This window comes from Phacochoerus africanus, chromosome 6 (genome assembly GCF_016906955.1).
Source record: "Phacochoerus africanus isolate WHEZ1 chromosome 6, ROS_Pafr_v1, whole genome shotgun sequence".
Taxonomy (NCBI): Eukaryota; Metazoa; Chordata; class Mammalia; order Artiodactyla; family Suidae; genus Phacochoerus; species Phacochoerus africanus.
The window spans coordinates 56,017,404-56,036,028 of NC_062549.1; the positions used below are offsets into that span (position 1 = coordinate 56,017,404).

At 38.1% G+C, this 18,625-nt stretch overlaps 1 protein-coding gene across 1 annotated transcript in view; it reads left to right on the forward strand.

The window, feature by feature from the left end:
* The window catches only part of ZNF704 (zinc finger protein 704), a 266,656-nt gene that overhangs the window by 40,543 nt on the left and 207,488 nt on the right, over window positions 1-18,625 (forward strand). The window contains exon 2 of the mRNA XM_047783687.1: window positions 11,113-11,354. Coding sequence (XP_047639643.1) covers window positions 11,113-11,354 — 242 coding nt within the window. The remainder of the gene's footprint in view (window positions 1-11,112; window positions 11,355-18,625) is intronic.

Consider the following 18,625-nt stretch of genomic DNA (forward strand, 5'->3'; position numbering starts at 1 on the left):
GCATATGGAAATTCCCAGGCTAGGGGTCGAGTTGGAGCTGCAGCAATGCAGGATCTGAGCCACATCTGAGACCTAAACCATAGCTCAGGGCAATGCCAGATCCTTAACCCACTGAGCGAGGCCAGGTGTGGAACCTGAATCCTCATGGGTACTAGTTGGGTTAGTTACCGCTGAGCCACAACGGGAACTTCTGAAAGTAAGATCTTAAAGGAAATTCTAGTGTGGGGAAACACAATCTGAAATAGGAATAATTCTCATAGTTTGTCAGATGTAATTGTGTAGTTGCCTGGTGAGTGCAGGAATCTTATAGTGTTGCTCAGCCAAGTGGACCATTCATTTGCCTCCCTTGGCTTGCTCTCCAAGAGTGGTTTTTGTTGTGGCCTTTCATTTTCTTCTCTAGAATTTCCATACTACTTTCTTACTATATTGAAAACCCAGAAGGCCAATGTGTTGTTTCTGCAGATTATTTCCTGGAAATAGCATTATCTCCAGAGTCAGTTCCTCAAATCTTATTGGGTTGAGGTGAGTAAGTGAGGACAGTTTCTCAGAGTGAGTGCTGGCACATGCATTTTAGCATCTTATTACCATGTATTTGTGGGGAGGGTATTGGGAGTAAGGTGGCCTTGGAATACACATGAGTGTGGACGGAAGGAAGAACTGATCAAGTAAGTGGGTTGATGTTAGCAGCCATTCTCTTTCCTGGTGTGCTGTTAGAATCCTCCTATGGAAACCAGATGTTTTTGTATTGGGAAAAGCTGATGAGCTTCAGTCCCTGTCTTAGAAAGAGGCATCCAGTTTACAAAGGACACCATTTAGAGAAATTTAAGACTTAAATAGACCCTGTTAACTTCTTGTTTAAAAAATTGCAATTTTCCCAAGTATATCATATTTACAGATGTGCTGTTTATCTTCTAGGAAAACAAAGGCTGCTCATTGGAATAAAAATTTTGAGTTTTATTTGTTACTTAATTTTGTAATTGGTAGTATTCTCATGTAATTGAACACTGAAGCTTTGATCCCTTGCAAGAAATGACACTGGCATGTGTGTCTGTAATGTGCTATTGAAGGGCTTCTGTGTTGGGTAGGAAGAAGGAATTCAGTGCTAGTTATTGTGGTACAGTATAGCTTGGAGGTACTGATAATCAATGAAAGTAATAGTACAATTGGAAGGATAATTTTAAGTAATTCATTTCCCCCTTTAGTATATGCACATATAGTAATAACTGAAAGCTAGTAGAAGGAAAAAAAGTATTAGTTATGTCAATACCAGATTCTTGAGAAACTTAATTATGCAAAAATGATTTTTATTTTTTAAGAGTAGAGTAACTTTGTAGGTTTTAAAATACCAAACATTGTAATGAACATTGTAAAAATTACAAAGAGGATAAAAAGCAAAATGGGACTATAAATCTGCTTCCAAGGAAAACCATTCTTTTTTTTTTTGTCTTTTGTCTTTTTTGTTGTTGTTGTTGCTATTTCTTGGGCCGCTCCCTCGGCATATGGAGGTTCCCAGGCTAGGGGTTGAATCGGAGCTGTAGCCACCGGCCTATGCCAGAGCCACAGCAACTCGAGATCCGAGCCGCGTCTGCAACCTACACCACAGCTCACGGCAACGCAGGATCGTCAACCCACTGAGCAAGGGCCGGGACTGAACCCGCAACCTCATGGTTCCTAGTCCGATTCGTTAACCACTGCGCCACGACGGGAACTCCAGGAAAACCATTCTTAACATCTTGGAACGTCCTCTCAGAATTGTTTTTTTCTTTGTATATATAAATATATAATATATCCCTCCTCCTTAAGATTGTATTACATAAACTCATTTGAATTTCCTTTTTTAATTAATGTATTAACTCTTTCCATTTCAATAAATTTAGAACTATGTCTTTGTTTTTAACTATACATTTTATTTCATCATATTTAATTCCAAATTTATTTATGGATGTTTAGGGAATTTGCATTTTTTAATACTATAAGAAATACTGTGATAAATATCTTTGCATGCTTTTCTAGGCATTTTTTTCCCCCTTAGATGTAGAATTACTAAAACAAGGGGGTGTTCGATTCAAATCTCTGCCTTTTGCCATGCTGGAACATAGATCTTCCCACCAACTCTGGTTGGAGGTGCCAGCTCCTTCAATGTGTTGACCAGCACAGAGCATTATTTAAAAATAAAGAAATAATTTCTGTAGAGATACCCTAATCTTTGTGAATCTCTACAGATATTATTTCTTTATTTTTAAATTTGAAAACCTTAAAACAGTAAAAATCTTCCATAATCTCACCAATTAAAAATTGTGCATACAGCTATATGCGTGTATCTAAATATAAAAGAAGTGAAAGAGCCCTGTTGACCCATCCTATCTTCTTTTCCTGAAGGTGTGTAGATTTTTAGCAAACAGCTTTGTTTTTTAAAAGCAGTGAAATCATGCCTAACGTATTAGTCTGCAGCTTGAACGAATGTGTTCCTCTTAATAAGATTGTGGATTTCTCCTGATACTGTTTTTTTCAGTGACTTCATGGTATGTCCATTTATGCATGTTCCATAGTTTGTTTCCTCATAAAGAAAATTGTGATTGGTTGAGTCAGCAATTCTAAGCTCCAGGAATTTTTGCTACAAAAATGCTTGCACAGGTATATGCATACATACATACAAGGACGTTCACTGTGGCATTATGTTTAATGATGAAAAATTGAAAAGCACATCAAAAATTGAAAAGATGGGTTAAAAAATATGGTCTTATGGAGTTCCTGTGGTGGTGCAGTGGTAATGAACCTGACTAATATCCATGAGGAGTTGGGTTTGATCTCTGGCCTCAATCGGTGGGTTAAGAATCCAGGGTTACTGTGAGCCAGGGATAGGTCACAGACACGGCTCGGATCCTGCATTGCTGTGGCTGTGGTGTAGGCTGGCAGCTGCAGCTCTGATTTGACCCCTAGCCTGGGAACCCCGATAGGCTATAGGAGCGGCCCTAGAGAGACCAATATATATATATATATAATCTATGAAATGTTATAGTGTTAAAAAATTTTAAATATAGTAGATCTACTACTAACAAGATAAGATGCCCATTGTGAAGTAAAAAAATTAGCTACAGAAGAATACATGTAGTATAATGACATTCATGTTTAGACACTCCAAACAGTGTATACACACATGTAGGTATTGAATGCATTTTAAGTAAATTGAAGTATTGCAGTAAGTCTTAAAAGCTGTTCTTTCTAGTGGTTGGACCTGACTGGGCAGGGTTGGTAGGAGAGTGGAAAGCAAAAGCTGTCCTCATTTTATTTTATACACATTTAAAATTTTTTCTTTCTTTCTTTCTTTTTTTTTTTGTCTTTTGCCTTTTCTAGGGCCGCTCCCATGGCATCTGGAGGTTTCCAGGCTAGGGGTCCAATCAGAGCTGTAGCTGCCAGCCTACGCCAGAGCCACAGCAACGCGGGATCCTAGCTGCATCTGCAACCTACACCACAGCTCACGGCAACGCCGAATCATTAACCCACTGAGCAAGGCCAAGGATCGAACCCGCAACCTCATGGTTCCTAGTCGGATTCATTAACCACTGCTCCACGACGGGAACTCCAATTTTTTCTATTTTTTAAAGTTTTATTGAAGTATAGTTGATTCACAAGGTTGTGATAATTTCTGTTGTACAACAAAGTGATTCAGTTATACATGTACACACATCCATTCTCTTTCATATTCTCTTATCCATAGTTTTACACATTTTTACTGCAATTTTAACAACAAGCATATATTTTGTGTTAAATGAACATAAAAAGAAAGTACATTCAGACTCTATAGTGAAAAATAACATGTTTGAGACTGGGTAGTCTCTGAGATTTCACCTGCTTAACAGATTATGAGTCCATGAAATCATACATAGTCATGTTAAAAGTAGAAAATATTTCCTAGGAGTTCCCATAGTGGCTCAGTGGTTAATGAATCCGACTAGGAACCAGAAGGTTGCAGGTTCGATCCCTGGCCTCGCACAGTGGGTTAAGGATCTGGCGTTCCTGTAAGCTGTGGTGTGGGTCACACACGTGGCTCAGATCTGGCATTGATGTGGCTCTGGCGTAGGCCGGAGGCTACAGCTCCGATTAGACCCCTAGCCTGGGAACCTCCATATGCCGTGGGAGCGGCCCTAGAAAAGGCAAAAAGATTAGAAAAAAAAAAAAAGAAAGAAAAGTATTTCTTATAGACACAGAATGTTTTATTTGCAACATGGTGAAAGAGTGAGTGGAAAAGAGGAAGAGGGAGTAAACCATAAGGTCAGAACAGAGTTTTCAGGAAGCACAAGTGGGCGTCATTGACCCTGGTTGCAGAGGAACACAGGAGCACTCTCATTTCTCTTCAGGAGGGCTCTGCCCATAATTAAGAGAAGCTATGTGGGCCTTAAACCTTCTGGTTTTATTTTTATTTTAGGTGATTATATTTTTTCCAGTCTAGCTGGTTTGCAGTGTTCTGTCAATTTTCTACTGTACAGCAAAGTGACCAGGTCACACATACATATATACATTCTTTTTCTCACATGATCATGCTTCATCGTAAGTGGCTTGATGTAGTTCCTAGTGCTATACAGCAGGATCTCATTGCTTATCCATTCCAAAGGCAATTGTTTGCATAGGCTTATGGTTTTTAAACAAAATATTCCTATTTCCTTCCAATAAGATCCTTTGTCATCCTGACCACCCCACTGTGTTTGTTCCTGGTTGTCCATGTCCGTCTTGAAATTTGACAACCAGAATCAGATACCTCTACTTTCCAACTTGCAGTCTCATCCCTGTGGAATCCAGTCAGATTAACTCGCCCTTGTGGAGAGATACTTTTTTTTTTCAAAATGAAAATAGGACTTTTTATTATTTTATTTTAAAAATAATATATGCTAGTGGTTTTTAAAAAGACTAAGAGGAGACACTTTTTAAAAATCCAGATGAAGTTTTTTTTTTTTTCTTTTTTGTCTTTTGTCCTTTTAGGGCCACACCCATGGCATATGGAGGGTCTGTGACCTACACCACAGCTCAGGGCAATGCCGGATCCTTAACCCACTGAGTGAAGTCAGGGATCGAACCTGCAACCTCATGGTTCCTAGTCAGATTTGTTTCCGCTGCACCACAACGGGCACTCCCAGACTAAGATTATTCCTAAACCTCTGCCTTGTATTTTCTCCTCGAAATCCCTAGTTAACAGTCTTGTTGTTTTTCTTCTTTCTTGACATTATTTGCCATGTCTAGTTTTTTTTTTGTTGTTGTTGTTGTTTTGTTTTGTTTTTGGCTTGTTTGTTTTTTTCTGGCTATCTTCTGTTGTTGGATCCTTTGCTTCCTTGTGAGCTGTGGCACAGGGTGATTTTTCAGATTTCCTCAACTTTTCTATTCACAAAAATATCAGCTCAGATGAGTCACATAATTAATTGGTGTCAGCTTCAAGGAAGAAAGCTAACTTGGCTCAGGCTCTGCAGATCACCAGAAGTGTTTCTTTTTGTCACCAAGGCATTTATGGAGTTTGGGGAAAAAAAATAAATAAGAGTGTCCTCTTTGGGCAGAACAAGTACAAAAAGTTCTCCAGGTGGACGAGTTAGAAAAATGTCCTTCATCTATGGGTGAAGAGGCCTGGGTACCTGGCCTGAGTAGGAACTGGATTTTGGCCCATCTTGCTTGTGTGCAGGATAGGATAGCACAGCTATTTGCAGCAGCCTGGGTTGTGATACCATCCCTTGGCTGCCTCTTTGTGACACAGATGGGAATTGGCACCACAATCTCTAGTCTAGGGGGTTCTTGGTAATACACATTACACACCAGTTACTCCTGGTTTGGTTCTTTCTTCCTTTTCCTTCTTTTTTTAATCAACAGTACTATTGAGGTGTAATTTACATACATACTATAATATTCATCTCGTAAGAATACAGTTTAGTGATTTTTTTTTTTTTGTCTTTTTAGGGCCGCACCCAAGGCACATGGAGGTTCCCAGGCTAGAGGTCCAATCGGAGCTGCAGCCACCGGCCTACATCACAGCCACAGCAATGTGGATCCCAGCCGTGTTTGCAACCTACACCCCAGCTCACGGCAACGCAGGATCCTTAACCCACTGAGCAAGGCCAGGGATGGAACCCGTATCCTCATGGATGTTGTTTGGGTTCGTTAACTGCTGAACCATGATAGGAACTCTCAATTCAGTGATTTTTGATAAATGTATAGCATTGTACAAATGGCTACAGTCTAGTTCTAGGATGTTTGTATCACTGGAGAAAGTTTTTCTGGTGCCCATTTGCAAACAATTCTTGTTCTCAACCCCAGCCCCAGGAATCACGCATCTGCTTTCTGTCTTTATAGATTCGCTTTTTCTGGAAATCTCATACAGATGGGATCCTATCTTCCCTTAGCTGCTTTCTTCTGCTGATCTAATAGGGGTTCAAATTTAATTGGGGTTCATATCTTCCTTTTGCTGTTGTCTTCTGCTGATTTCCTGGAGGTACAATAGCTGGGTGTTGGCTGTACCCCCTTCTACTCCCAAAGAACTTGATCAATTCATTTAACCAGTTCATTTGGCCCCAGGGGAGGTATGGATGTCAATTATTGCTACAACTTAATACTAATGACTACTTAAATATTTAATTAATGTAATACTTGACACTTAGGGAGAAGCTATTTATAATCATCAAAACCAGGCCTTTGTTTTCATCTTTTATGGCCGGTGTTTAGTGCATTCCTGTTGTAACCTCGGCTGGGAATGAGCTACTACTATGGCAGTGAAAAAATGCCTCCCTCTCACTTCCACCTCCAGGCAGAAAAAGTTGCATTGAAAGTGATTAGTGGTGGATATTTAAAATATTTATAATTACATTCGTCAATTTTCCAAACTACATTTTTATTGAAAAATTTTATTTACATTTAATTTATGTTTACTTTTTTATTGCAGTTTAGAAGCTTGAAATATTTTCGTATTCCTTTCTATGGAAGAATGACTTGATTAAAACAGCTCTTTAAAGCACTCATTTTTCTTGGACTCTTATTTTACTTCATTAATCAATGCATTCTAAGAAATATGGCAACTTTGTCATGTTACAAATAGACAGAAATTGCTGAGGGTTTTCCTTTGGGGCTGGGGTAAGGGTGAGGGTTAGTCAGTGTGTGGAGACAGTAAATTTTCACTCACCCACTTAATCCAAAGATGGGCTTCTTTCTGGGGCTTGATCTGGCAGGAATGCCACGGAAGACCCTCTCTTCTTCCTGCCAAGTGAAGGCCAGGGGGAGCAAAGAGCTCAGTTGAGAGCTGCGTTCACAAGAAAGATGCACTCCAGCCAAGGCGATCCCAAGGCACAAGTCATCCTTGGGCTCTGGGGAAATATATATGTGAGCAGGTGCTGTGACTCAAGCAGAAACCTCAAAGATTTCCCGTAGTCCAAGAATTTCTAGTCATTTATGCCATACTTTGCCAGTCTCTGCTGTTAATCGAACACATTATCATTTTATTCTGAAAATACCTTATGTTTGTGGCTTAAGTTTCTATAATTCTTTTTCCTTTTCTTTTCTTTTTTTTTTCTTTTTGTCTTTTTAGGGCTGCACTTGCAGCATATGGAAGTTCCCAAGCTAGGGGTCAAATCGGAACTGCAATGACGGCCTACACCACAGCCACAGCAACAGGATCTGAGCTGTAGCCGGGACCTACACCACAGCTCACAGCAATGTCACATCCTTCACCCACTGAGCAAGGCCAGGGATCGAACCTGAATCCTCATGGACACTAGTCGGGTTCTTTACCCGCTGGCAACTCCTAGCTTCTATAATTCTAAACCTATTTGATCACGTTCTTTGGGCTTTTTCTCCTACCTGAAATTAAAAATTATTATCTTCTGATTAAGCGAATGAGTGAGGATTTACTATCTCCATGGGAGATCCTGTTGTGGCTCAGCGGTTAACGAATCCAACTAGCATCCATGAGGATGCAGGTTCAGTCCCTAGCCTCGCTCAATGGGTTAAGGATCCAGCGTTGCCGTGAGCTGTGGTGTAGGTTGCAGACGAGGCTCAGATTCCAAGTTGCTATGGCTGTGGCGTAGGCTGGAGGCTACAGCTCTGATTAGATCCCTAACCTGGGAACCTCCATATGTCGTGGGTACAGCCCTAAAAGACAAAAAAAAAAAAAAAAAAATCTGCTGTCTCCATACACCAGCTTTATGAAAGGGAGAGACTCTATGGGCCTGTGAAATGCCTTATAGATGTGTATATTTTGAAACATACCCCACTGATTTGAGAGGCTCCAAGTTACCAGCTAGACTGGTTCTTCTTTACACACTTAAGACTTTTAACAAGTTTACCTCAAATCTTTTAAAGTGCCAATCACTTTTATTTTTTTTCATTTTTTTTATTACTCAAATGAATTTATCACATCTGTAGTTGTATAATGATCATAACAATCTGATTTCACAGGATTTCCATCCCACAGCCCAGGCACATCCCCCCACACCCCAAACTGTCTCCTCCAGAGACCATAAGTTTTTCAATGTCTGTGAGTCAGCATCTGTTCTGCAAAGAAGTTCCGTCTGTCCTTTGTTCAGATTCCACATGTCAGTGAAAGCATTTGATGTTGGTGTCTCATTGTATGGCTGACTTCACTTAGCATGATAGTTTCTAGGTCCATCCATGTTGCAAAAAATGCTGGTATTTTGTTCTTTTTAATGGCTGAGTAATATTGCATTGTGTATATGTACCACCTCTTCTGGATCCACTCCTCTGTCGATGGACATTTAGGTTGTTTCCATGTCTTGGCTATTGCAAATAGTGCTGCAAGGAACACTGGAGTACATGTGTCTTTGCGAGTCATGGTTTTATCTGGGTAGATACCCAGGAGTGGGATTTCTGGGTCAAACGGTGGGTTCTATGTTTAGTTTTCTGAGGAATCTCCATACTGCTTTCCACAGTGGTTGCACCAATTTACGATCCCACCAACAGTGTACTAGGGTTCCTTTTTCTCCACACTCTCTCCGGCACTTCTTGTTTGTAGACTTTTGGCTGATGGCCATTCTGGCTGGTGTAAGGTGGTATCTCATGGTGGTTTTGATTTGCATCTCTCTAATGATGAGTGACGCTGAACATCTTTTCATGTGTTTCTCGGCCATCTGTATGTCTTCTTTGGAGAATTGTGTGATCTTCTGCCCATTTTTGGATGGGGTTGTTTGTTTTTTTGGTATGGAGCTGCAGGAGTTGTTTATAAATTTTGGAGATGAATCCCTTGTCAGTCGATTCACTTGCAAAGATTTTCTCGCATTCTGTGGGTTGTCTTTTTGTGTTGTTTAGGGTTTCTTTTGCTGTGCAGAAACTTTGAAGTTTGAGTAGATCCCATTTATTTATTTTTCTTTTTATTGTCAATACTCTGATAGGTGGATCTGAGAAGATGCTGCTGTCGTTTATGTCAGAGAGTGTTAAAGTGCCAGTTTAAAAACCCCTTTTTTAGGGAACCCTCCTGCACTGTTGGTGGGAATGTAAACTGGTACAGCCACTATGGAGAACAGTTTGGAGATACCTTAGAAATCTATACATAGAACTTCCATATGACCCCACAATCCCACTCTTGGGCATCTATCCGGACAAAACTCTACTTAAAAGAGACACATGCACCCGCATGTTCATTGCAGCACTATTCACAATAGCCAGGACATGGAAACAACCCAAATGTCCATCAACAGATGATTGGATTCGGAAGATGTGGTATATATACACAATGGAATACTACTCAGCCATAAAAAAGAATGACATCATGCCATTTGCAGCAACATGGATGGAGCTAGAGAATCTCCTACTGAGTGAAATGAGCCAGAAAGACAAAGACAAATACCATATGGTATCACTTAGAACTGGAATCTAATATCCAGCACCAATGAACATCTCCTTAGAAAAGAAAATCATGGACTTGGAGAAGAGACTTGTGGCTGCCTGATGGGAGGGGGAGGGAGTGGGAGGGATCGGGAGCTTGGGCTTATCAGACACAACTTAGAATAGATTTACAAGGAGATCCTGCTGAATAGCATTGAGAACTTTGTCTAGATACTCATGTTGCAACAGAAGAAAGGCTGGGGGAAAAATGTAATTGGAATGTATACATGTAAGGATAACCTGACCCCCTTGCTGTACAGTGGGAAAATAAAAAAATTAAAAAAAAATAATAAAAACCCCTTTTTTAGACTTTAGTCTCCTTTTTCAGTCATCACAATTCTGAAATCTGAAATAACCAGATTTAATTCCTTGAGGTTTTATATTTGTCTTAAACTTTCATCATCATTTCATTTAGTCAAAAATGACAAGAAAAATTAATACAACTTTTTAATTGTCATACTAATCAAGGGATTTCATTAAGATCTCAACTGCTATAGATAAGAACAATTCTTCATGTACTAAAGAGTTGGTTGAGGAGTTCCCGTCCTGGCGCATCAGAAACGAATCTGACTGGGAGTCATGAGATTGCGGGTTTGATCCCTGGCCTTACTCAGTGGGTTAAGGATCCGGCGTTGCCGTGAACTGTGGTGTAGGTTGCAGGTGTGGCTTGGATCCTGCATTGCTGTGGCTGTGGCATAGGCCTGAGGCTACAGCTCCAGTTAGACCCCTAGCCTGAGAACCTCCGTATGCTGCATGTGCAGCTCTAACAAAAGACAAAAAGACCAAAAAAAAAAAAAAAGAGTAGGGGTTGAGATCAGTATTCATAGTCAAAGCTATAAGGCTTGATTTTACATATGTATATCTCCCTTCTGTTAAACATAATCAGCATGAAATATTTAAGTATTTATTTACTTGAGTTTTCTCAGTGGTGGAAGAGAAAACAGTGATGTTTCAAATGTTTAGACTTTTTAGAAGTCTCATGCTTTCAAGTCTAAGGTTTTTGCATGTCTGAAAAGTTTCTCTTGTGCTTGTGATGCTTCTTGTTTGCATTATGACAAGTGGTGCTTTAGTAATTGTATATTATGTTTAATGCCAGTTATTTCTGTGTTACATTTTTCGCATTTAAACTATAAAATCTCGAGATGAATAGGGACAGCAGAGTCTGTGGTCTCGCCTCACAGCCATCTGCCCATAGTCACGCAAAGCTGATATTTTGGGTAAGAATTTTTGTGTTTCATTTCACAGGTGGGGAGCATTAAGCGGGAAATGACCTTCACATTTCAACCAGAGGACTTAAAACGTGACTCTAGTAAAAAAATGTCTCATCAACACTTGTTCCCCTTGGCCATGGAGGAAGATGTGAAAACAGCAGACACCAAAAAAGCCAACCGAGCCCTTGACCATGAAAAAGAAAACACTCGCTCCATCTGTCTCCTTGAGCAAAAACGAAAAGTTGTTTCTTCCAATATTGACGTTCCTCCAGCAAGGTAAGGGAATGTTAGATCTTATACTTGTCTGCCCCTGGAAATCATGTACGGTTCCCACCATATCTCTTTAAAGTGTGCAAATTTAAGATTCTTCTGCCAGGAACTTTTTTCTGTTGCTTGTGTGAAATGGGCAGGTGCCCGTGCTCTTTGGAACTGACTCTGAGGCTGCAGTAGTTGGAACTATGGTAGCTCTAGAAAAGAATGTTTTATTAGATTTTGGCAAATGAGTAACAAAGAACAAAAGAATAGGAGTCCATTATGGTGCAATGGGATCAGCAGCATCTGTGGAGTGCTGGGACGCAGGTTTGATCACAGTGGTTAAGGATCTGGCATTGCTGCAGCTGAGGCTTAGGTCACAGCTGCAGCTGGGATCTGCCCCCTGGCCTGAGAACTCCATATGCTGCATGGCGGCCAAAAAAGAAGAAGGAAAAAAAAAAAAGCAAGTGAATAAATATTAAAAATAAATAAGTGGAAGAAACATGAAATGTAGAACTGAGCATAGCCAGTTTAAAGCAATTATAGTCAGATGATCTCTGGCTTATATTCATGGTGATCCTTTTAAGACAGGTCTAGCTTAGCACTGGGCCATGGATGGTTTATCTGAACTATGAAAAGGTTTTTATCACGTTATAATTTGACTTCAACCACATCCAGCAGTAATGAACCAAAGGACAATGTTAGGGCAGAATGATAATGCAGTAGTAGAATATACGTGCTGGACCTCGACTTATTTTCTTGCCTATCATTGATCTCACCTGAAAAGTAAGTACCATGCTGGCTGTGATTTTAGGCTATCTTCTTCATGCTGAATCCCTAGCACTAGAACCAGGTATAATTATGTATGAGCGGCTCAATAAGTATTCGTTGAATGAAGAAAAGCAAGGAGATGCTATAGCATAAAAGCTTGCTTATTTTTTTAACATGTGAAATATATTTTGTTACCCAAAATCATTTATTAAGAAACTTTATAAGCAATCATTTAAGAAGTTCTGCCTGTGTTGGAGGGGTTTCCGAAAGCTAACTAGCAAAACAGTGTCTTTGGAAAAGGAATACATATTCTTTTTCTACCTACTCACTTTTTGTAATTGGAATTTCATTTCTTTCTGTATTAGAGCAAACGTACCTTCTCTAGGAAATTATGTATTTTTCTATTCTGTTTCCAAATTTGTCAGATTTTGTAAAATGTTAGGCCTTTTGTTTTCCTTAACTTTTAATTGAAAAGTTTCATCTATTCATTACCTTTGTTTAACTACTTGGAATTACTTGCTTTTCTAATTTTTTCATATAAAAGTACATGCCAAATTCTTTAGGGTTAATTCCTTTCAGTGGAGATTCATGATGAAATGTTCTATCATGCTCTGAACCTGGTAGACACTTCAATTCATATCTGTTATTTGGTTGACTCATAGGGAAGATGACATGTTAATTTGAAGTGTGACGAGCTATGGTTTTATTTTCTCCTAAGCTTGTAGGGCAAGAATTAGACTTCCCAGTGTTCCAGACAGTTTCATGCGAACTTGCAACTCTGTAGAGCTTATTCTACATAAAATTTTTAATAATATATGTAAAAAGACCTGGAATCCATACTTTTAAATTGTCATAGTTTTTTTTTTTCTTCTTTAATTTTACCCACTTGCAATAGTTTCTGGGGAAAATGATGAAAAAAGGAAGAAGAAAATGTTTTCTGCCTTTTCTGATTCTGGTATGTGGGATATTCTTTCCACCTTCTCAAACTTGACTGAGCCTGCTTAAAATTCAAGCCAGTGTTACTGCGGGGTTCTTAAATAGTATTGAGAAATTAATTAGGTTTTAAATCAATTAATACACAGCAAAAATTTCCCAATGACAAGGCATGGTTTGGATGTTTTAATCTATTACAGGAAAGACTAGTCAAAGCTTCATTGTTTGAAATCTCCACAGATACACTTATTTTCATTGCTGTAGTAATAATTACCACAAATACGTAACAGCTGGTGAAACAAATTGTGCTTTTTTAAAATGATGAAACAATCAGAAATGGAGTTTAACTCTCAACTCTTTCTGTTCTATTTTCATTTACTATTATCAAATTATTTTGTAAAAGTCAGCTTTCCACTATCATCTATATAGATCAATATTTTGTTTTAAAGAAACTTTTACCTGACATGTAGAAAGATACAGGTTTTTTCTTTTTGTTTTTGAAGAAGAAAAAGCAATGTGTAAATAATGAGGTTTCAATGTGTAAATAATGAGGTTTCAATGTGTAAATAATGAGGTTTCAATAAGTCTACAGGTATAAGGAAATCTTAGTATAAGTAGACGTATGTATCTATATCTTATATATCATATATAATATGTATTATATAGAGTGTGTATATATACATATGTATAATATTGCTTTATCTAGCCATATGATTATTGCAAATTATCCTCCTCCATTCAGACATTATGTTTTAGCCAGTTCTTAGAAAGGCAGGATAACCATTTAAGCCAATAGAGTATCACTGGGGTAGAGTTCCTTGGCATTTTAAAATCAGTCTCTGTAATCTTTTGCACTTTATATGTAGCTAATCACCACTGTAGCTAACAAGATTTTTGTTCACTTTCTGTATGGGTTGTAAAATGAAATGAAGTTTATTTTCTATGGTTTGTGTAATGAAAACATTCAAACAAACACATTTTATATACATTTTTTCATATCCCTAGAAAGGTCTGAGAACTCCCCTCCCGCTTTAATTTCTGTACTCACTGCAGTTAAGCACCACTGAGTTCATCTCCGGCCTCCATTCAATGGACATTTTTTCAGTACCTACTATTGAACCAAGTACAAGGTCTAAAAGTGATGCAGGCAGGATACCAGCCCTCGAGGAGCTTACAATCAAGAGACAGACACCTAAGTAGCTAAAATCAAATAACAGTTCCTTACTCGCTCCCTTCTTGTTCGAACTGGTTCAATTTGTATGTAACAACGGAGAACCTCTTAGTAGGAAAGTTGTCAATTTGACACAATTATTTAAAAGCCAGATTTTCGGAGTTCCCGTTGTGGCTCAGTGGTTAACGAATCCGACTAGGAACCATGAGGTTGCGGGTTCAATCCCTGGCCTCGCTCAGTGGGTTAAGGATCCAGAGTTGCCGTGAGCTGTGGTGTAGGTTGCAGACCCGGCTCAGATCCCGAGTTGCTGTGGTTCTGGCGTAGGCCAGCGGCTATGGCTCCGATTCGACCCCTGATCTGGGAACCTCCATATGCCACGGGAGCAGCTCAAGAAATGGCAAAGAGACAAAAATAAATAAATTAATTTTTAAAAAGCCAGATTTCCTTTTTATTAGTGTCTTTTCCAAGGTGGGGATACATGGAACAGAGGAGGAGCTCCGTATCTGAGATCTGCATTACACAACCTCTGTTTCTTTACCCGTATTCTGAGGACCCGCTTAAAAGTTGCTAGGTTCAAGAAAATACACATCTACCTCAGTTATTAATCCAGATGTGTTAGGCTGGGTCATCTGGGAAGCAAATGCCAAGACAGGATTAAATGTGTAATCGTTTTATTAGGATATGCACCGGGGGGTGGGGGTAGAGGCAGGGAAGGCCCCAGGTGCAAGTCAGACTCAGGTATAAGTCTGAGCCCAGGGAGGGAGAGACCAGGGGAAGGTTGGAGAGAGTGTCCTAGACTGCCCGCAAGGCCATCGGGACTCCTGCACTATGTTAATTATATTAATGCAGGAGGGTTCACTTTCCCGTGGAATATTGCTTGACTGATTTCAGAGGAAAGTGTTTTCTTTTTTTTCGGGGGTGGGGGGGGGATGAGTGCATTGTAAAGTAAGGTCTGCAAAATAGCCTTCAAATTATTGCAAGTTCTTCAATGGAGAAAACTAAATAGATAAAGCATAAGAGGGCATGTGGATGAGCCATGTGTATCCTTAGACCTAAAGATCTATAATTAACAGAAAAAAAAAAAATCCCTCCCAACTTTAAGGATTATTGAGGAGGAAACATTTGGTGGGTGAGGTAACTAGTGCAAGGAGTGTCAGTGCAACAGCAGAGACAGCAGTCTCTAAACGACTGAGCCCTTTCTCTTATGGTATTTGTCATCTTATTCTTCATAATTGGGAAAACAGTCCAGGAAACAGAAATGTAGAGTATATGCCTGAAACAGGATATTTGACTCATTACATTCATTATAATTACTAATGCATTTAGAAGTTTTGATCATCTTTTTCCTTTCTAACCATTCCTTACTAGGTTTTCTCTTTCCTACCTTTTCTTGATCTAGCTTGATTATAAAGTTATATATTCTATTTCTTTTTTTTTCTTTTTTTAAAAGGATTTATTCCTCAAAACCTTACTTTTTAGGCCTTTTTTTTTTCAGAGCACTTCTAGGTTCATAAAAAAATGGGGAGAAAGTTGCAAAGATTTTCCATATATCCTCTGCCTCTACAGGTACATACTCCATCCCACACCCATTATCCACATCTGTCACCAGAGAGTCCATTTGTTACAAATGATGAACCTAAACTGATGTATCATAATCACCCCAAATCCGTAGTTTATATTAGGATTCATTTTTAGTGTTGTGCATTTTATGGATTTGGACAAATATGTAAGGACATGTCTTTCTCATGATAGTATTATGCAGAATATTTTTTTCACTGCCCTAAAAACTAATCTGTGCTCTGTTTATTGATCTTTTTTCCTACTCTGAGCTCCTAGAAACCACTGATTTTTTCACTGTCTCTATAGTTTGCCTTTTTCAGAATGTCCGGTAGTTGGAATTATATAATACACAGCCTTTTCAGATTGGCTTCTTTTGCTTCATAATGTGCATTTAGCATTCCCCCATGTCCTTTCACAGCTTAATAGCTCATTTATTTTTAGTGCCGAGTAATATTCCATTGTCTGGATGAATCACAGTATGTTTATTCTTTCACTCACTGAAGGACATCTTGGTCGCTTGCAAGTTTTGGCAATTATGAATAAAGCTGCCACAAACATCTGTGTGCAAGTTTTTGTGTGAACCCAAGTTCTAAACTTCTTTAGGTAAATACCAAGGAGTGTGATTGCTCGATCATATGACAAGACTATGTTTAGTTCTGAAGAAACTACCAAACTGTCTTCCAAAGTGGTTGTATCATTTTGCATTCCCAGCAATGAATTTCTGTGGCTCCACATCCCTGTTAGCATTTGATGTTGCCAGTGTTCCAGATTTTGTCCATTTCACCAGATGTGTTAGTGGTATCCCATGGTTGTTTTAATTTTCAGTTCCCTGCTGACAAGTAATGTGGAACCTTTTCATATTCTTATTTGCCATCTATATGTCATCTTTGAGGTGTCTGTTCAAGTTTTTGGCCCATTTTTTAAATCAGGTTATTTGTTTTTGTATTATTGAATTTTAAGAGTTCTTTCTGAATATTTTGGATAAAAGTCCTTTATCAGATGGGTCTTCTGCAGATATTTTCTCCTGTTCTGTGGCTTGTCTTCTAATTTCCTGGCATTGTCTTTCACAGAGCAGAAGGTTTTATTTTTAATGAGGAATATCTTAATTATTTATCTTCTGGATCTTGTCCTTGGTATTATATCTAAAAAGCATCACCATACCCAAGGTTATCTAGGTTTTCATCCTACATTGTCTTCTAGGAGTTTTATAGTTTTGCACATTATATTTAAGTCTATGATAATTTTTGTTGTTGTTGTTGTTAATTTTTGTAATGGGTATAAGATCTGTATTTAGATTCATTCTTTTGCATGTAGTTGTCCAGTTGTTCCAGCACCATTTGCTGAAAAGACTATCTTTGATCCATTGTGCTGCCTTTACTCCTTTGCTGAATATCAGTTGACCATATTTATGTTGGTCTCTTTCTGGGCTTTCTCTTCTGTTCCATTGATCTATTTATCTGTTCTTTCAACAATACCACACTGTTTTCATCACTGTAACTTTATAGTAAGTCTTGGAGTTGGTTAGTGTCAGTCCTTCAACTTAGTTTTTCTCCTTCAATATTATGTTGGCTATTTGGTTTTTTTTTTTTTTTTTTTTCATCACCGTATAATCAGTTTGTCCATATCCACAAGATAATTTGCTGGGATTTTGACTGAGATAGCACTGAATGTATAGACTAAATTGAGAAGAACTGGTACCTTGACAATAATGAGGTTTCCTATCCATGAACTTGGGTTGTATTTTCAATTCATTCTTCAAAATATTTTCTAATTTGCCTTGTGATCTTGTTTCCCCTGTTAATTTTTTGGAAGTATGTGGCATTCAGGAATTTTTCATATATCTTTTATTAGTTCCTCATTTAATTCTGTTATATTCAAAGAATATATTTTGTATAATTCCAGTCCTGTTAAAAAATGTATTGAGATGTGTTATAGCTCAAAACATGTTCTATCTTGTTGAATGATCTATATGGCTTTGAAAAATATGTATATTATGCTGTTTTGGGGTGGAGTATTCTATAAATGTCAATTAGGTCAAATTGGTAATAGTGTTATTCAAGAATTCTGCATAGTTAACTGATTTTTTTTGTCTATTTGTGACTACTGTTCTGCCTTTTTACTGATTTTTGTCTACGTCTTTCTATTTTCAGTTTTGCTTTATGAATTTTAGAATTGGCATATATTCTTGATGAATCAACGTCTTTTTAAATTATGAAACATCCCTCTTTATCCTTGATAATATGCACTATTCTTATATCTATGTTGTTTGCTATTAATATAGCCACATTGGCTGTCTTAATTTTAGTATTTGCATGGTGAATCCATTTTCCATCTTTTATTTTTAACCTGTCTCTGTTTCTAGTAGGTTTATTGAAACAGAATATTTGAGTCTTTCTTTTTGTTATCAAGTTTGGGTAAATTTTATATTTTGATATACAATATTTGATTTTATAATTTGCTGCTTTATAATTGGAATGATCAGGCCATTTGATTTCTCTTTCCCCACTTTATCTGCTCTACTATTTATTATCTGAATTTCTTTAATTGTAATTGCCCCAAGGATTATAATATGGTACTTAAAGTTGCCACAGTTAAAGGGTGATACAAATAGTATTACATCACTTAACATCTGGTGCAAGAAACATCACAAGTCATTGCTATGGTGCAGGAACCTCTGCATGATGTAGGTGTGGCTAATAAATAAATTTTACTTCTCTAAGTGCAATGATTCTCAAATTACATTTATTAACTTTTATTAAAGTAATGATTACTTTTATTATTTTTTAAATTTATTATTATTATTTTTTTGTCTTTTTGCCTTTTCTAGGGCTGTACCTGCAGCATATGGAGGTTCCCAATC